Source organism: Histomonas meleagridis, assembly GCF_020186115.1.
Source record: "Histomonas meleagridis strain 2922-C6/04-10x chromosome Unknown scaffold_61, whole genome shotgun sequence".
NCBI lineage: Eukaryota > Parabasalia > Tritrichomonadida > Dientamoebidae > Histomonas > Histomonas meleagridis.
This window is the reverse complement of record NW_027150931.1, coordinates 2495250-2512906: the sequence shown is the minus strand read 5'-3', so window position 1 is coordinate 2512906 and position 17657 is coordinate 2495250. Positions and strand designations below refer to the sequence as shown.

Genomic DNA, 17657 nt, shown 5'->3' with positions numbered 1-17657 from the left:
TCGTTAAATACTCAATTATTTTAATTTTAATTTTTCTATGATAGATTATCAATTTCACTTTAAATTAAAAAAAGTCGATAAATCTGTTTATTACATTATTTAGAATTATATGATATATTTAAATTTTTTGTTAATTTTGATTTATATTCAGTTAATATTGAGTTCTAGCCATTTTAAAATTAAAAAATCATGAAAATTGATTTTGAAATATGATAAACAACATAATAATTCTAATTGATGTTACCATATTATTTTAGTAAATTATTATTTGATTTGGAGATAAAAATGTTTATAACAAGAAAATACGATCAAAAAGCATAAAAAAAACCTAAAAAGTTGTAAAACCTGTTTTCAAATATATTATCCTTATTATTTTTCATATTTAAATATGATTCTATTGCATTAAATGAATAATAACACGAGTATATATATATTAAATTTAGAAAATAATATGATAATATTATGATGTTATCTTGTAATTTACAATTGAAATTTTTTTTCAAAATTTCTCCAATATCCCTCTATTACTTGATCTTAAATATTTTATACAATATTTTGATGTTATTTATTTCATTTTATCTTTTATATCCATTTTTCTCTATTCATTTTAAGTTTAATTTTTTTATAATTGAATTGTTTTTAATCGTTTTGTATTCAATATTTTTGATGTGTTTTTTCAATAGTTTTTGTTTATCACACCATTTTCTGATTATATATATCATTTGACTAACAACAATGCAAAATGATAATGGATGTTGTTCGTAAAATTCATTAAATATTGTATTTGCTGCTTTGACTACATTATCTTTGTCTAGATTAAAAATCATATCTTTCATTGACTTAATAGTTTCCTTTTATTTTGATATTTTTTGTTGTATTTTTCATCAGTAATGTTCATGAAAAAACGATTAATGTAATTGAAAAACTAAGAGCTTTCCCATCGTTATTTTATGCAAAAAATTATTTAAATGTTAGTTATAACTTAAAACGAAGCATTATGGTAGGGAAAGATATTAAGATTTAAATAAAGAAAGTCATGAACATTTCTACATCAAAGTTTAAGAAACAATTTATTTAATATCAAGTTTCTTTTTGAGATCATTAAGCATTTTCCTAACAGTTGGGTCTTCGTGAATTCGAAGTGACTCCTGTAGGGCTGTATACGCACCGCGCTCTTTCCCACACCCAATTGCTGTGTTTGCAAGTTTAACATAACATTTTGCAATGAACTCATCTGAACCACTGTTATGAAGTTGTGCTTTCTCTATGGCAAGAAGTACAGCTTCCATTGCATCTTCATAGCGTTTCATCATTAAAAGAGCAGAGGATTTATTAGAATAATAAATACAGTTTTCAGGATCAAGTGATATGGCCTTACAGTAGTGTGAAAGAGCTGTGTTATAATCTTTCATTCTGTAGCATTCGTTTCCTTTAAGTTTTTCATCTTCTGCAGTACAACTCGAATTATCTGTTGGCACATTGCTTACATCATTATTTGATGCACTGTTAAGCATCATTGGTAAAATGGTCATTAAAATTTTCTGGAATTTTGGCTGTGATTGATAATGAAGAATGTTTTGTGGATTTGAAGCAATATCATTTATCATATTAACAAAATCAGGATCACTTAGAAATGGAGAAATGGTGGGATCAGATTGAAGTCTTTTTACTCCATTTATACCAAATACCTCTTCCAATCCATTCGAAGACATGTGAGATGAATTGACTCTTCTTTGGAGCAAAAAATTCGCAAACAAGAGTTTATATATAGAAGATTTCATAAAAATATACTCAAAGACCTGTAAGAAAACACAACTTATTTCTAATAATTAATTATTCTTATTATAATTTTATAAAATTTGAACAATTAAAAAAAAAATAATAAACCCAAATCTGTAAAAAAGAGAATGCTCTGCTCGTTCTAATGTTTCACCAAACCTTTAAAAGTAATTAAACACAAGAGTGCAAAAATGTAGATTCATTTATACAAAAAACTCCAACACTATTTTTTATATTAATAATTCAAAATAAAAGAAATCACAAAGTTTGTAATACAAACTCATGAGGCGCACATGGTAACTTACTCGATTGCTTGTTCTGGTGAAATTGACCATAGCTTAACGGTTTTGTCAGCCGATCCCGAGCAAAACATCGAACCGTTGGGATTGAATGCAACCGTCAGTATCGTGTTGGTGTGCCCCTTTAGGCTGTAAATCATTTCGCCCGTTTTCAGATCGCTGATCCTTACTGTGAGATCCTTAGAACCACTCACAAGCCACTTGTATGTAGGATCTGCTGCTAGTGTTAGAACATATTCTTGATGACCTTCTAATGTTTTGGATGGATTTAATGTTGCTTTTTCATCTTCAATCACAATATCCCATATCTTGATCGTTTTACCTAAGGACGCTGTGACAAGGCGAGTAGAATTCTCAATGAGGATAAGAGAATAAATTCCATTGACATGACACGATTGATAATAAATTTGTTTGCCCGATTCGATATCCCAAATCCCAATATTTGTGTTACTGTAGCCAACAAAAAGATATTTGTCATCATCAGAGATGGCAACTGTGGTTGCAGCTGTTGAATCTGAACATTTGAATTCACGTTTTCGAGTAAAATCATTCAATGGGAAAACTGTGACCGACCCATTTCCACTGGCAATAACTATGAATTCTTCATTATGTGAAATTTGAACCTGGAAAATTTCCCCGTTATTGATATTGATTGTATCAGTGAGAACTTTGTTAGGAATATTAAACATACGAACACAAGCATCTTCACTGCCTGTAATTAGCTTTTGTCCATCTTTAGAGAATAAAATTGAACGTATGTGATTTTGACTTACTTCTTGATCCTTATCACCAATTGTATACTCAAACGCAAAATCATCTTGTTCTATGGCATAAACGCGAAGAGTTTTATCGGTTCCAATTGCAAGAAAGTTACCATCTTGGCTGAAAGAGGTTGAGCAAATTGGTGAAAGATCATAGATTTCAGCTATTAATCCAATAATAACGGGGCAAGTTATCTTTTCTGGAGGTACTAAGGTGTCCAATTCCCATTCAGGTGAGTTTTCATAATTCGGTTCGTTTGATTCCTCGTTTGCCTTTTCGAAGTTTTTCTCAATGACGCCTTTCTTAGCTATAAATTCTTGCTTGAGTTTTCGGAACTCTTCACTTAGAGAGTGAATTTGAAGTACTTGTTGGTCAATGTTATCACGAAGTCGTAGGCAATCGGTTTCTAGATTTTTACGGGCTTCAAGAAGACATTCATACTTACTTGATAGCTGATCTAATAAATGGTTCATCTGCGATGTTGAGAGGTAAGACATTTGAAAATGACAAAAGAAACGTTTAAAATTCGTTCAAAAAATTAAAACGCGCGCACCCCGATCGGTAACCGCTTTTTGGTTCCGGAAAAACGGGCATTTTTTCACAATATAATTATCGCCACTCATAATTAAAATCGATCAATGAACGTAGCAGCGAAAGCATTCGAACCTTAAAGCAGAAAGAATCAGTCAAAAAAGTTTGTTGTTTCAAGTGAAAATAAAATTGTTCAGTTTTTTTGAAATCATTTGTTTTCTATTATGTTAATATTATATAAACAGAAAGTTCGATGTTGTTTCAAATGTTGTAATCCAAAAAATTGATTTTTAAAAAAGATATTTTAATTTTGTTTTTTACTGAAAATTAACCGGAAAATTGGATCCAACGGTTTTATAACATGTTATTGAATGTGTTTGATGTAAATTATTGAAATCATTTGTTTGGATAAATAGCCGACCAAATACGATTGACAGGTCACCAACTGAAATTTTTCAATTCAAAAATCTGCTCATGGTTGAATTTTTTTCTGTGCAAATAAAGATCATTTGAGTCGAATATGATCGTGCATATCAAACGTTTGCAAAAACCTTTTCCATTGAATTCCCAACAAGAATTTCGAAATGCTGTTTGCACTACTTGCTTTGAGGACTATTTTCCCACGAATAAGCACTGACTCTAAGCGAACCCCTAAAATTGTTTATTCTTCAAAAAATGACAACAAAGAAAGCGAAAATAGTTTTAGATTAGTGAAAGTTATTAAACCAATTACAAAAGTTACGAGAACATTAGCAACTGATAATGAAAATGAAGATGAGGAAGAATTTGAAATTGAATATGTTCTTGAAGAAGCGCCAGAACTAGGTGAAAACAAGTTCAGGCTTAAAAAGTTATTCAAGAAACTTGGAAAAATTGTTAAAGTTGTTGTTAAGGTTGTCAAGATAGGATCAAAAATCATTTCAGTTCTCAACAATGATGACGCCTCTACTCCATTGGTGACTGTAAATGAAAATCTCTGTAAACCATGTAGTGCACTCCGGTCATCAAAGAAATTGAAGCACATCATCAAGTGCCCAGCAGTATGCTACACTAAATAAAATTTTGTCGAGCACTATTTTCAAGCCAATTTATTGTTGAAGTGAAATCTCTGTGTTAAAGTGATAAATGAATTATTTGATGATAAATTATCATTTGCAAAAAAAATAAATTATGAAATATTTCAGTTTCCTGATGAGGTTAAGAATTTAAATCAAAATAAAACCTCATTTTGATACAAAATATGTGTTTCTCGTATATATTTCTCTAAATTTGAAAAAAAATATAAATTTTTGACACTTTTAATTCAGTTTGCGCAAATAAATGAAATGTTCGAAATTTTTAGGGTTTCATTTACATTTCATTTCTTTTTATGTGCGCACATTATTACAATTCTCTTAAATTCCATCAGCGATTGTTTATTTAAGCAATTTCATGATGTCCTGTCTAAAATGTCTTAACAATCCCTTAATTGGATCTGATGATGCACCCGCCAATGCGCAAATACAATTATTTGTAGCGAGTGCAGTATGCTCCAAATCGTACAAATCTTCCTTGCGGCCATTACCATTCGCAATCCTTTCCAGGATTTCGGCCATTTTTCCGGTTCCTTCTCTGCAAGGACCGCATTGGCCGCAAGATTCATGGTGATAAAATGAGGCAATTCTTGAATATGCGCCCGCTAAGTCGACGTCCTTATCAAGAACAATGATTGCGCCCGTTCCAAGTGCCGATCCTTTCGCCATGAGATCATCATATGACATTACGGCCTCATCGACTTGCTTAGGTGACAAGATTGGGCATGACAACCCTCCAGGGATTACACCAAGAAGATTATCCCAGCCGCCGCGAACTCCGCCAGCATGAATCTCAATAAGATCTCGTAATGGAACACCCATAGCCTCTTCAAAAACGCATGGGTTATTAACGCAGCCACTAACGCAATAGATTTTGGTGCCTTTAGAGCCTTTGACTCCGATTTGTGAAAACCATTTGCCGCCACGACGAAGAATGGTGGGTACACTGGAGATAGTTTCGACATTGTTGACACATGTAGGACAGCCAAAGAGTCCTTTGAGGGCTGGATATGGAGGTTTGAATCTGGGACGACCTGGAAGTCCTTCGATGGAATTAAGAAGTGCAGTCTCTTCACCACAGACATATGCACCAGCACCACGATGAATTGATATGTCAAAGTCCCAGCCAAATTTATTATTCTTACCAATTAATTTGGCAGCATAGGCTTCATTTATGGCTTTTTGAAGACATTGGGCTTCATAGCGGAACTCCCCACGGATGTAAACATAAGAACGATGTGCACGGATGGCAAATGCTGAAAGAAGAGCTCCTTCAACTATTTTGTGTGGTTCATATGTAAGAATATTACGATCTTTGCATGTGCCGGGCTCACCTTCATCAGCATTAATAATGAGATAATGTGGTTGATTTTCATTTTGAGGTACAAAACTCCATTTAACACCAGTAGAAAATCCTGCGCCACCACGCCCACGGATTTCTGATGATTTAATTTCAGATTGGATCCAGTCATGACCGTTTTGGATGAATTTGTCTGTTTCATTCCAATCTCCACGTTTTTTGGCGGATTCAAGATCAGCACCTTCGTCACCATAGAGATTCTTGTAGATAAGATTTTCCTTAGTAAGGAATTTTGTTGTGATATTGCGAGAATGAGAAACTGAAGCCAGCATTCGTCAAAAGTGAGCGGTTTGGCTGACATAACCAAAAAAGTGCTGTATCACCCCAATGTCACTTTTGATAAAAAGTTTATCGTTTGGATGATAACAACCAATTTGAGTTTGCACAAATTTATTTTACCTTTAAACTATTAAATCTCAGAAATATTATCTACTTTGCAAATGCGCTATAATGTATTTAAAAATTTCATTTTCCTTAAATTTTTGAGTTGATCAATTAAAATATCAAAAAAATGTATTCGATTAAATTTAATGCTTCTCGTCAAAATGAGTAAATTATTTAATAAGTTGGAGCTTTGATTTGCTTTAGTCATCTTTTTATCCCAGAATGAACAACTCTCATAAATTGAATGGAACAGATTGACGGTTTATTTGAAATTTGAATGATGTATTTTCATCGTTTTCACTTCATCGGATGTCAGACAAGAAGTTCTGTATCTCACTTGCAGATGTGAAAGCAGCCAGAGAAAGGATTAAAGAAGAAGTTATTGTTACTCCTCTTACATTCCCTTCTAACTTATCACATGAATGTGGATGCAACCTTTCTTTCAAAATAGAGGCATTCCAAAAATGCAAATCCTTCAAATTCAGGGGTGCTTACAACAAGATCAGTACATTGCCAAAAGGTTCTACAGTCGTTGCTGTTAGTGGCGGAAACCATTCCCAAGGTGTTGCTCTTGCTTGTACACTTTGCGATTGCAAGTCAATTGTTTATGTTCCAGAATTTGCAGCAGCATCTAAGGTGAATGCCACAATTCATTATGGAAGTGAAGTTGTCAAAAAAGGATCCACATTTTGTGAATCCTTCGATGAAATGAAGAAGGCTCTTAAAGAGCATCCAGACTGGATATATGTCCCCTCTGCCGATGATCCATATATCATTGCTGGATGCGGAACAATAGCCTTAGAAATTCTTGAACAGAATCCATCAGTTGAAACCATTGTTGCACCAATTGGAGGTGGTGGTCTTATCAGTGGTGTTGCCTACACAATTAAGAAGCAGAAGCCAACAGTTCGTGTAATTGGCGTTCAAATGGCATCATGTCCAGTTGTTTACAAGCAATTCTGCGCTCACAAGAATCGTGCAATTGACCCACTTCCACCTGCCACAAAGACACCACTTGCTGATGGACTTGCAGTTGAAACTGTTGGAGAACTCAACATGGACATCATCAACGAATTTGTTGATGACATTGTCATAGTATCAGAAGATGATGTAGCACAAGCTGTTGCGCTCATAGCCGAACGAGGAAAGATCATTACAGAAGGTGCAGGCGCTGCATCATTTGCCGCCGTCTTGTCGAAGAAGTTTGAGTTTAGACCCGATGAAAATGTTTGCTGCATTATTAGTGGTGGTAACATCGAACTGAAAATGCTTTCAAGGTGCATCGATAGAGCTTTGTTCTTGAGGCACTCAAGAATGCAAATCGACGTTGTCTTACCATACGGCGCTTCGAACTACTCCGCTTTAATGGACTTACTTGTCGAAAATCATATTGAAGTGATATCAACAGTTTCATTGCCTCACGTCGACACTTACGCGAACAAAGAGCATTACAGCCTGACCATAGACGTGCCAAATCCAAAGGCTTTCGAAGGCGTACAAAGTGGCTGCGAGCAAAAGGGCTGGACATTGAAGGTGGCGCAATCAAACAAACAATAAATGAAGAAAATGAAAATGTTTTTGTTTGATCATATCATTAGATTATTGAGAAGCAACTAAATGTGTTTAAACATTGGAATTTATGCTCAGATGAATCTTTTTGCGCATTGGGTAAATATTTGGATTTTCACAAACAGTTTTGTTTCATACGAAGCTCTTCCATTGCATTTGTTGCTTGCTTTTATTAGTTTGTGCATTCATTTGTGTAGTATTTTGCTTTAGGCAGGACACACAAAAGAAACCTCTTTAGTTATAGGATTTCCTGTGTAATTACACTTTAATATATGTTATACATAAGAGGATAAGAAAGTCTTTATCTTTCCATCTACCTTACAATTATTTAATCTGAAGATAGAATTACAAAAATGTATTACTTTCATCATTGTTATTAAGAGGTTATTAACATTGGACTTTTCCTTTTGAATTAGTAGACACTAATTATTGATACCTATTAATTATTAATAATTCTTCACATGTAACACTTATATCCATAATACATCATGTAAATACGAACTGGTTTATCTATTCATCACGCGCTATCATACAATAAATCAAATCACATTTTATTAAAACAAGAAAAAAATTTAAAATAATTGTTTAATATTAAACATCATATGCCCGGGAAATGCTCATCATTGAAATCATTTTTAAATGGGTCGACATCTACGCTCGGCACAGACACGACCACGAGGTTGTTTAAGTTTTCGCTTTCAGTTTCATCCGACACGTTGAGTTCTTTCACATCGCTATTTTGTCTTTTGTTTCTTATATAAAATATTATGATTACAACCAAAACAATCACAACAACAGCAACAACAATGCCAATAATAATATAAATATTTCCGCTATTGTTATCGTATATATTGTTCATGTCTAATATAAAAGCAGTATAAAAATCAATGACAAAATTATAATATGTGGAAAATGCTATAACTGTGTATTCATAAAATATAAATTGCGTGAAGATGTAAATATAACTCGAGTTGTGAATGGAGAGAAACACTGTGTAAGATGCAACTGACTTGAGCGATATCATTTGCGTGTATGTGATTGATAGTGTGACGAACAGTGAATGTGAAAACGAAACATTTTGCAAATTGAACATGTCAGTAGTAAGCTGAGAATTTGTGTTTGATGAAGTAAATGGATTCGAGCTTGTGAATGTATTGGAATTAGTGAGTGTATTAGAACGTGAAAATGTTTTTGTCTGTGCAAATGTATCAGATTGCGTAAACGAATTTGTTTGTGCAAATGTATCAGATTGCGTGAATGAATTTGTTTGCGTATATGAATTAGAACTTGAAAATGTTTTAGATTTCGTAAATGAATTTGATTGTGTATATGTATCAGATTGCGTGAACGAACTTGTTTGTGTATATGAATTAGAACATGAAAATGTTTTAGATTTCGTGAATGAATTTGATTGTGTATATGAATTAGAACTAGAAAAAGTCAAAGTTGAAAAGAGATTTTCGCAAGAGTCAGCGATATCTCCATTTATAACATCCAGATCACCAAATGTTTCGCCTGCATATGATTCCTGAACTATAACAGTAGTTGCGCGAGCCCCATCAAAAATATAATCCCCGATTTCAGGTTCATTTTCTCCCAAAAAATAAATGCACGTTAGACTCGAGCATTCGCTAAATGCTTCATTTCCAATGTAAGTAACTGTGGCTGGAATGACAATACTTACAATCGAAATGCATCTATAAAATGCCTTCTCATTAATATTTTTGATACTTTTGCCCAAATCTACTGTATATAATTTGTTTAAATCTTTAAATGTTTCAGCTTCAATTGTTTTAATATTATTTCCCAATAAAATCGTTCCTAAATTCGAACAATCATTAAACATATTTCGTGATATTACCTGAAGCCCGTTTCCAATCTTAAGAAAATCCAAAGAATCGCATTGAGCAAAAGTCAAACTACCAATGTAAATTACTGAGTCTGGAATAACAATTTCTTTAATGGATATACATTCACGAAATGCTTCATCACCAATGTAAGTAAGAGATGATGGAAATGTAACATTAGTTAATACTTTACATCTTTTGAATGCGCTGTCTTCAATTGTTTGAAGATTTTTCCCTAAATCTATTGAATATAAATTTTCTATATTTTCAAATGCACTCTTTTGAATTGTTGCAACATTATTTCCAAGTATAACTATTTCCAAACCTATGCATCCTTGAAATGCAGAACTTGGAATTACTTCAATTCCATTTCCAATTGTGACTGAACTTAATGAAATACATTGCGAAAAAGTTTCGTTCCCAATGTCAACTACTGAATCAGGAATTGTAATATTCATAATAGACTCACATCCTTTGAATGCTTTTTCTCCTATGCTTTTAACATTTGCTCCCAAAGAAACTGTGATTAAATTTGTGCAACAATAAAATGATTCACTACGAATTAATGATACATTGTTACCAATATAAACAGAAACAATATTGGTCCAATTCTTGAAGGCTTCTGATGGAATTGCTTTTATATTGATTACAAGACAAGTAATGTTATTATTATATTGCTTTAAAATATCTTCTTCTCTCATTACTACAAGTGTGTCATTGTTCTCACACTCAGTTTGAGCCATTGAAGCAAGTGTTAGCAAAGAAACAACAAACATTAAATAGTTTTATTATTTTGTGTTTGACAAGAAATTTTGAATAGAATTAACGGTCGTATTGTCAAATCAATTGATTATTTTTTTCAAAACAATAAGTTCAATTTGTTGGAAAAAAAACGTTCAGAATTTCAGCTGCTCTGAAATTTGATTGATTGTCAATTTGTTTTGAATCAAATAACCTATTGCTGTAGGAAAATTTAACTTTTAGAACACTTAACTTTTAGATGTAAAGTAAAGAATCGTCAGTATCGATTTTATTCACAATAGAACTTCCAAGTAAATCAACAATTTCCCCATAATTTTCAACAATAGGGTTATCAACTAGTAAAAACTGATTCTTTTTCATTTTTTCATATGCAATATTAAAAGTATAACCGATTATATCCAAGAAAGTACTTAACAATGACTCTTCAGATTTGTAATTTTCAATAATTTGATAAATAATTTTGGTGCTTGGAAGAAATTTCATTAAAATACACTGATAACCAAGCAATCGATAACCAAATAATATCCCATATAAAACATCAATTTCAACAGAATCTTTCATTATAGCACCAAAAAATTCATCAGAAATTTGCTCTCTTAAGTCATTAAATATATTACATAGTGAATGAATTAGTTCGCATGATTCTTCACGAATATTTAAGGTTGACAATTTTGATGGATGAAACAAAACTGTTAACGCAACAGAAACAAATAAATCAACAAAAGGTTCAATATCAAGAGATGCATTCTTTGTTAATGCAATGCAAAGTTTTATTAAACGATGCATAATTTGAATGTCATTTTGTTCGGTTGAAATTATATTGGAAATGAAATCAGCATACTGAGGTAGGAAGTGTTGGATCTCGGTTTCAGAACTAACTCGAGCAAGCATAGATTCAAAAAAAGGACCTCCTTGAATTATTAGATCAAGAGAAATCGGAAAAAATTTCTTGGTTGATGCAAATGTGATATCTCTTGGATTAATTTCATTTGTTGTGTTTCCATTTTTATTATTTTTAACATAATTTTTATTAAATATGATCCAAGAAAAATCAAAGTTATATGATAAATCATATGGCTCAAATCTTGGTTGTAATTTTTCCTTTAAATTTATCTGTTGATCTTTATATATTAATAGATTTTGAGAAATTGAATATTTCATTGGTATTAATTCTAGTTTTGCATTTCCAGAATAACCATAAAGTGGTGGGATTTTTATAACACGAAGCGTATTTTGAATATCGTCAACAGTTAGTTTTATTCGTTTTGTTGTTTGTAAATATAATTTTGAAAAATCCAAAATTCCTAAAATAAATATTTCAACTTCATTTTTGATTCTATGCACTAAAGATTCTGGTATATATATTCCACACATTTTGGAAATGTGATCAATTTCATTCATTACCGGTGATATGCCATTTTTATTTTCGTTCAAATTAAATGACATTACAATATGTGGATCGTTTGAAAAAAAGTAACCATAATGTCAAGAGTTGAGCTCTTGAGTACTCTCCTTTCTGATCTTAAAAAACTATGCGGATTTTTTCACAGACCAACAAAGGATAGTATCGCAGCAGCAGAAGCATATTTAAATAAGATAAAAAGTAATGAAAATGATATCGATTTAAAAATAGTATTAAACCCATTCTTTGTTGCCTTAGAAGATGACCCAAAGCTGTTTTTCCAAAGTATATTGGATTCTTTTACATATATTTTCAAAGAACAAATTTTTGCAAAATTTCTAACCAAAGAAATCATTTTAAAAATTTTAAATGCATTAAGGCGCCCAGAAAAATTCAGTCTTACACAAGAAATGACCATTGAAAAATATATCGCATTATGCGGTGATTTCCAAAAAACAATTTTTTTGCATGGGCCTTTCATAGAAACAATCATCGGAATTCTCCTTCGCCTTCATAGCATATCTGAAAGTCTACTCCCCAAGAAAAACATCCAAGAAATTCTCATTCAAATAATTACCACAATTTTCCAAGAAGAATCAACAGGTCTTCCTAACCCAAGCAATTACGATTCAACTACAGAATACATTCAAAACTTAGTTAAGACTATTGTCATCAATTCTGAGATGATTGTTGATACACTAAAACCGAATATTTCCGATGATTACGTTCCAACACTTAAAGACTCTGATTGCTATTCTGCTATTAATGCATTTTCAAGTATTATAGAGACCAATAAATTAAGTTTAAGCACAATACAATTATCATCTGCTTGTTTAATCAAAGCTCTTGAAACAAAATCCAAATTTTTCACGACAAACATTTTCAAAGCTTTGTTACAAACCAAAATTCATGTTGCTCTTATTACACTCATTATTGATCCACGAATTGAACTAGTAGATTTAACATCCAAGTTATTTGTTTTATTATGGCAACGTTTTGCACCCATTTATAATGACAATTTAAATGAATTATTTGTTCGTGGCTTAGGAACCACATTAGCATCACCCGAACAGCGAACGATCATAAAATCATTGAAAACATTTGAGTACTTTACAAAATATCCACAACTATTAGTTGACACTTTTGTTAACTATGATTGTGATGAATCTGGTTATTATCAAAATGTTTTTGAAAATTCTGTATCACAAATAGCCAAATTATCATATCCTGATTCTATTCAAACACCTGTTCAAAAGAAAGCATTAAATGTATTAGTATCAATTCTTAAAAGTTTATGGAAATATTTTTCAGAATTCCGAATTGGGAATAGTATTGCCAAAGAAGCGCCACAAGGGTTTCTTGATGCGAAAAAGACAAAGAATGAATTAAACATTGGGCTTGAAATCTTTAAGAAGTCATGGAAGAAAGGACTTGAATATTTTGTTCAACATAATTTCATTGAAGATACACCTCAATCGATATCTAAATTTTTATATTCAACACCATCATTAGATCCAGCACAAGTTGGTGAAATATTAGGAAATTCATCACCAAAAAACATTGAAATCTTAAAGAGTTATATGAGTTTATTTAACTTTAAGAATCAAACTTTTGAACAATCATTTCGAACATTTTTATCATCATTTCAAATTCCAGGCGAAGGTCAAATGATTGATCGAATTATGGAACAATTTGGGCGTAAATATTATGATGATAATCCACAATATTTCTCATGTGCAGATACTGTTTATGTCTTAGCATATTCTACTTTAATGTTACATACGGATGCGCATCATCCAAGTGTTAAAAGTCGAATGACACTTGATCAATTCATAGCTAATAATCGAGGAATAGATAACGGTAAAGATTTATCATATGATTTCTTAAAAGATCTTTATCAAGGAATTTGTTCCAAGAAAATATTTACAACTTCAACATTAACGTCAACAAATTCATCATTATTAACACGTAAACAAAAGGCTGAAATGTTTAAAACAAGATGTAAAGAAACATTAGAAAATGCACGACAAAGAACTATTACATCAACTACAATGAATGCGCATGAATTCCATAAAAGTGAATCGCCATTATTAATAGGTCCAATGTTTGATTCTATTTGGGGTTGTGTATTAGGATCATTAACTATAACATTTAGTCAATCACAACAAAAAGAAATATATACGAAATGTTTGAAAGGTTTAACATATGCAGTTCATATCGCATCACATTGTTTTGTTGAGAATGCGTTAGATACACTTGTAGATTCATTTGCACAGTTTACAGGTTTACGTAAATTAAAATATACCGAAGTACAACAAAAGAACATTGATTGTACTAATGCATTAATTAAGTTTTCGATTGAAGATGGAAATTTCTTACGTAATGCATGGCAAATAGTTATGGAAGAATTATCAGCTATTGAACGCTTAAAACAAACGCAAAATTATTCGAACATGTTCATTGAAGCAGATACATTATTTTCGAACTCTGCTACACAATTAGATCATGAATCAATCATAGATTTCATACAAGCTATCTGTGATGCATCATTAAATGAATTAAAGCAAAACCCACCAATGACAACATTATTCATTGATTTAAGTCGAGTCTTAAATTTAAACATTAATAGAGAACATATTACATGGAAAAAGATATGGGACATTGTAAGTAATTATTTGCAAATTACAAGTTGCAAATTTAATTTGGACGTTTCACATCTTTCAATTGATTTGTTATATCAATTAGCAAGTCAATTCTTGTCGAAAAAAGAATCTGTTCAATATCATTTCCAAGAACATTTCTTAATACCATTTAAGAACATATTCGAAAATAACCCAAACCCTGAAATATTAACGCAAGTAATTGTATGTATTAATCGAATTATTATGAATAACTTCGATAACTTACAAAGTGGGTGGAAAATCATTTTCGAAGTTTTGTTAATTTCTTCTACAAATCAATACACGAAAAACCAATGTTTCGATTCATTCGAATTCTTAATGAAGAATGACTTAAATAAAATTAAGTCATATTTACCACAAATATGTAAATTGGCCGTTTTGTTATCAACATATTCAACGAAATCAATTGAAGAGTTTAAAGTTATTATGAATTATGTTACATTAGAAAACGCAAATACGATAATTGACACATTAAAAATGATTTGTTCATATACTTTAACTGATAATATTGAATTGGCTAAAGTTTTATATGATACTATTTTGGTGATACTTGATAAATTTATAATATTAGAACCAAATGAAGAATTTATTAATATTTTCTTTTATAAAATTTTGTTTGTTTTATTTGGAGGTGTAAAGACGGAGAACGTTAACTTGCTGATTACGTTTATTCAGAATTTGACATTCAATATAATTGAGAAGAATTGGGGATTCATTCAAAAGTATTGTTCGTACATATTCAAATTCTTTATGAAATGTTTTGAGAACCCCTTTGAATCGTTCTCAAGTTATTCATTCAAAACATATTTACAAATGATTGATAATGTGTATCCAAATATGACTAAAGAACAAATGGAAATACATGTACAATCATTAAGTGATTTAATTAATGAGTTTTCACAAATTTCGATAAATAATGCATTTACATTTATTAAAAGTTTAAAGAAATTTGTTGAAATGTCGAAGAAATTTGATGACATTTCAAAGGATTATATAAAGTTAGAACTAAAAATCGATGAAATATGTGAAAATAATAATAAATTATTGGAGTTGCAAGGATTCTTACGAGTTATAATCATTAAATCAATGATTATACTTCAAATGAATGAAAATATTATAAAAATTATCTTTTCAACACTTAAAAAGTATTTAAATAACGACGAAAAAATGAATAAATGGAATAAATATATCGTAAAAATTTTGAATATTTTGAACGGATTCGACGACGATTTGTTCATGAAATGTTTCGACGATATAAAGGTTTCGATAATAGAGGCTATAGCTTGTAAGCCAAGCGAAATACGAAAAGAGATAAGAGCTACACTTGAAAGAAAACTTTCGATAAATAAAAAGTGAATTAAGTTTGTCTCATTATTCTTTATGTTTTTCGATAATATACATCCAAATAGTAAATAAAACATTATGAACAAATTTGCATAAATATATATTTTTGAAATCTTTATGAAAAAGATGAGGAAATTTTTGTTAATATTTTCTATTTTTTGCAATTGTAATATTCTTCTTCAATATTTACAGATATAAAGTTATGTTTCACTAATAAAAATTGTACTTTAATAAGTGTTTTATTTTATCTAACTATTTTCGAAAAAAAAAAATTATCAATAAAAGTATATTTAATAAAGAGATTATTAAAGAAGTATAAAAATTAAAATAACAGCATTACAACAGATTTGACATATAACACGAATAAATTTCATTCAGACCCTTATTATTAAAAAGGTTTTAACTACTAGAAAAAAAAACTCTTTGCACAATAATTAAAATATTAAAAATATTCAATGCCAGAGTATGATGTGAATAAAAACAAATGATATCTGTTTTTTTATATAAAATAAATATGTAAGTGCAAGGAGATGTGGATTAGAATTAAACTATTAAACTTTTCATTATGTAAAGGGAAAACAGATGAAAATTTTTTCAACTCCTCAAAAAAATCGAAATAGGATAATTAATATAAAGTTAAGAGAACATTATTTTCAACATATTGATTTCTTTTATTGTAATTTTATCTATATAATTTAATCGAAAAAATTGACTGATAAAAATTGAAACACGATTTGACATAAAGAAATTGCAGATAATACTAAATAATTTTTATAAAATTTTCTTTTAACTCTTTAAAATATTTAATTAGAACTACAGTATTAAAAATTCTTTTACAAACAAAAATTTATACATATTCACTTGAATCGTTGTTGTGACATAAGCGCATACTTGAGAATGTTATACGCATTCTTGAACTGCATGAAGTCCTCATCATCGTATTGTATGTTTGGCGATCCGTATCTGGCAGGTGAATAAAAACATAAATATGTATCCACATTCTCAACGCTCATTGAGAGTGACTTACTACTTGCAAGGTCATAAAGGAATTGTTGAACAGTTTGATGAGGCTTTATGCCATAATCTGGATTAATTCTTTTTGCAAGCTTGTTGATTTTTTGAAGTGAGCGAACAATCTTATCACGAATATTAAATACCTTATTGCCTTTCCTGTACCATCCTTTTGCGAGTCTATCTTTCTCTGGAATTGGATTAATTTCTGCCCGTTTTTCCCATGTTTGTGTAATTAGCTCATACTTACTTCCAAGCTCTTCTGGTCCTAAAACAACTTTATCATTTTCTTCATCATCGAGAAGTTTAACTATTTGTTTATTCAAATTATATCGTCGATATTGACTAAACACAAAAACTGCTGTCAAAAAGAGGAAGCCAATAAAGGAAACAATAGCAATCATTACGAATGATCCAATAATTACGGAAGAATTTGATGAAGGCATTTGGTATTATTAAAGAAATGTGACATGAAATGCTTAAAATTTTTTGGAAATTTCTTTTGATTCATATAGAAATTAGCTTCTAGATCAAAAATATTTAGAAAATAATTTCTTTAATATTTAAAAGATAAGGATTTTTGTTATGTAATTAACAAAATCAAAAAAAAAAAAAAATTCTATATTTATTAATATTAAACAAATTAATGATTAGTTTGGTTGTTGCATAACAAGTTTTTTAAGTTTTGTATTCATTGTTTGTAAAATCACTTTTTTACACTCATCTGAGTTCATTTGATTAAGTGCATTTCGAAGGATGGAAATATCTTTTGTTTGCTTGAAGTTCCTCAACACGAGACATAATTCATTTTGTTCCTGCTTTGTCATATTGGACTTTATTATCGCCATTGCTC

The 17657-nt window shown here is 30.6% G+C and overlaps 8 protein-coding genes across 8 annotated transcripts; 3 read left to right on the top strand and 5 right to left on the bottom strand.

Moving 5' to 3' along the window:
• Positions 1–1070: 1070 nt before the first annotated feature.
• GO595_010800 (TPR Domain containing protein) lies at positions 1071–1517 on the bottom strand (the record flags this gene model as incomplete). Its single annotated transcript, XM_067913519.1, has 1 exon — positions 1071–1517. The coding sequence occupies one exon, from the start codon at positions 1515–1517 to the stop codon at positions 1071–1073; it is 447 nt and encodes a 148-aa protein (XP_067769538.1).
• Positions 1518–2080: 563 nt separating this feature from the next.
• On the bottom strand, positions 2081–3337 carry GO595_010799 (Transcriptional repressor tup11-related protein; the record flags this gene model as incomplete). Its single annotated transcript, XM_067913518.1, has 1 exon — positions 2081–3337. One exon carries the CDS (start codon positions 3335–3337, stop codon positions 2081–2083), a length of 1257 nt encoding a protein of 418 aa, XP_067769537.1.
• Positions 3338–3955: 618 nt separating this feature from the next.
• GO595_010798 (uncharacterized protein) lies at positions 3956–4429 on the top strand (the record flags this gene model as incomplete). The annotated part of the gene is made up of 1 exon (XM_067913517.1): positions 3956–4429. The coding sequence occupies one exon, from the start codon at positions 3956–3958 to the stop codon at positions 4427–4429; it is 474 nt and encodes a 157-aa protein (XP_067769536.1).
• A 357-nt stretch (positions 4430–4786) lies between these two features.
• Positions 4787–6076, bottom strand: GO595_010797 (NADH-quinone oxidoreductase subunit NuoF; the record flags this gene model as incomplete). Its single annotated transcript, XM_067913516.1, has 1 exon — positions 4787–6076. One exon carries the CDS (start codon positions 6074–6076, stop codon positions 4787–4789), a length of 1290 nt encoding a protein of 429 aa, XP_067769535.1.
• A 421-nt stretch (positions 6077–6497) lies between these two features.
• On the top strand, positions 6498–7745 carry GO595_010796 (threonine ammonia-lyase; the record flags this gene model as incomplete). Its single annotated transcript, XM_067913515.1, has 1 exon — positions 6498–7745. The coding sequence occupies one exon, from the start codon at positions 6498–6500 to the stop codon at positions 7743–7745; it is 1248 nt and encodes a 415-aa protein (XP_067769534.1).
• Positions 7746–8355: 610 nt separating this feature from the next.
• GO595_010795 (leucine-rich repeat domain-containing protein) lies at positions 8356–10305 on the bottom strand (the record flags this gene model as incomplete). Its single annotated transcript, XM_067913514.1, has 1 exon — positions 8356–10305. The coding sequence occupies one exon, from the start codon at positions 10303–10305 to the stop codon at positions 8356–8358; it is 1950 nt and encodes a 649-aa protein (XP_067769533.1).
• A 1543-nt stretch (positions 10306–11848) lies between these two features.
• GO595_010794 (Sec7 domain containing protein) lies at positions 11849–15805 on the top strand (the record flags this gene model as incomplete). Its single annotated transcript, XM_067913512.1, has 2 exons — positions 11849–14374; positions 15710–15805. 2 exons carry the CDS (start codon positions 11849–11851, stop codon positions 15803–15805), a joined length of 2622 nt encoding a protein of 873 aa, XP_067769532.1.
• Positions 15806–16650: 845 nt separating this feature from the next.
• Positions 16651–17208, bottom strand: GO595_010793 (uncharacterized protein; the record flags this gene model as incomplete). Its single annotated transcript, XM_067913511.1, has 1 exon — positions 16651–17208. The coding sequence occupies one exon, from the start codon at positions 17206–17208 to the stop codon at positions 16651–16653; it is 558 nt and encodes a 185-aa protein (XP_067769531.1).
• Positions 17209–17657: the final 449 nt, after the last annotated feature.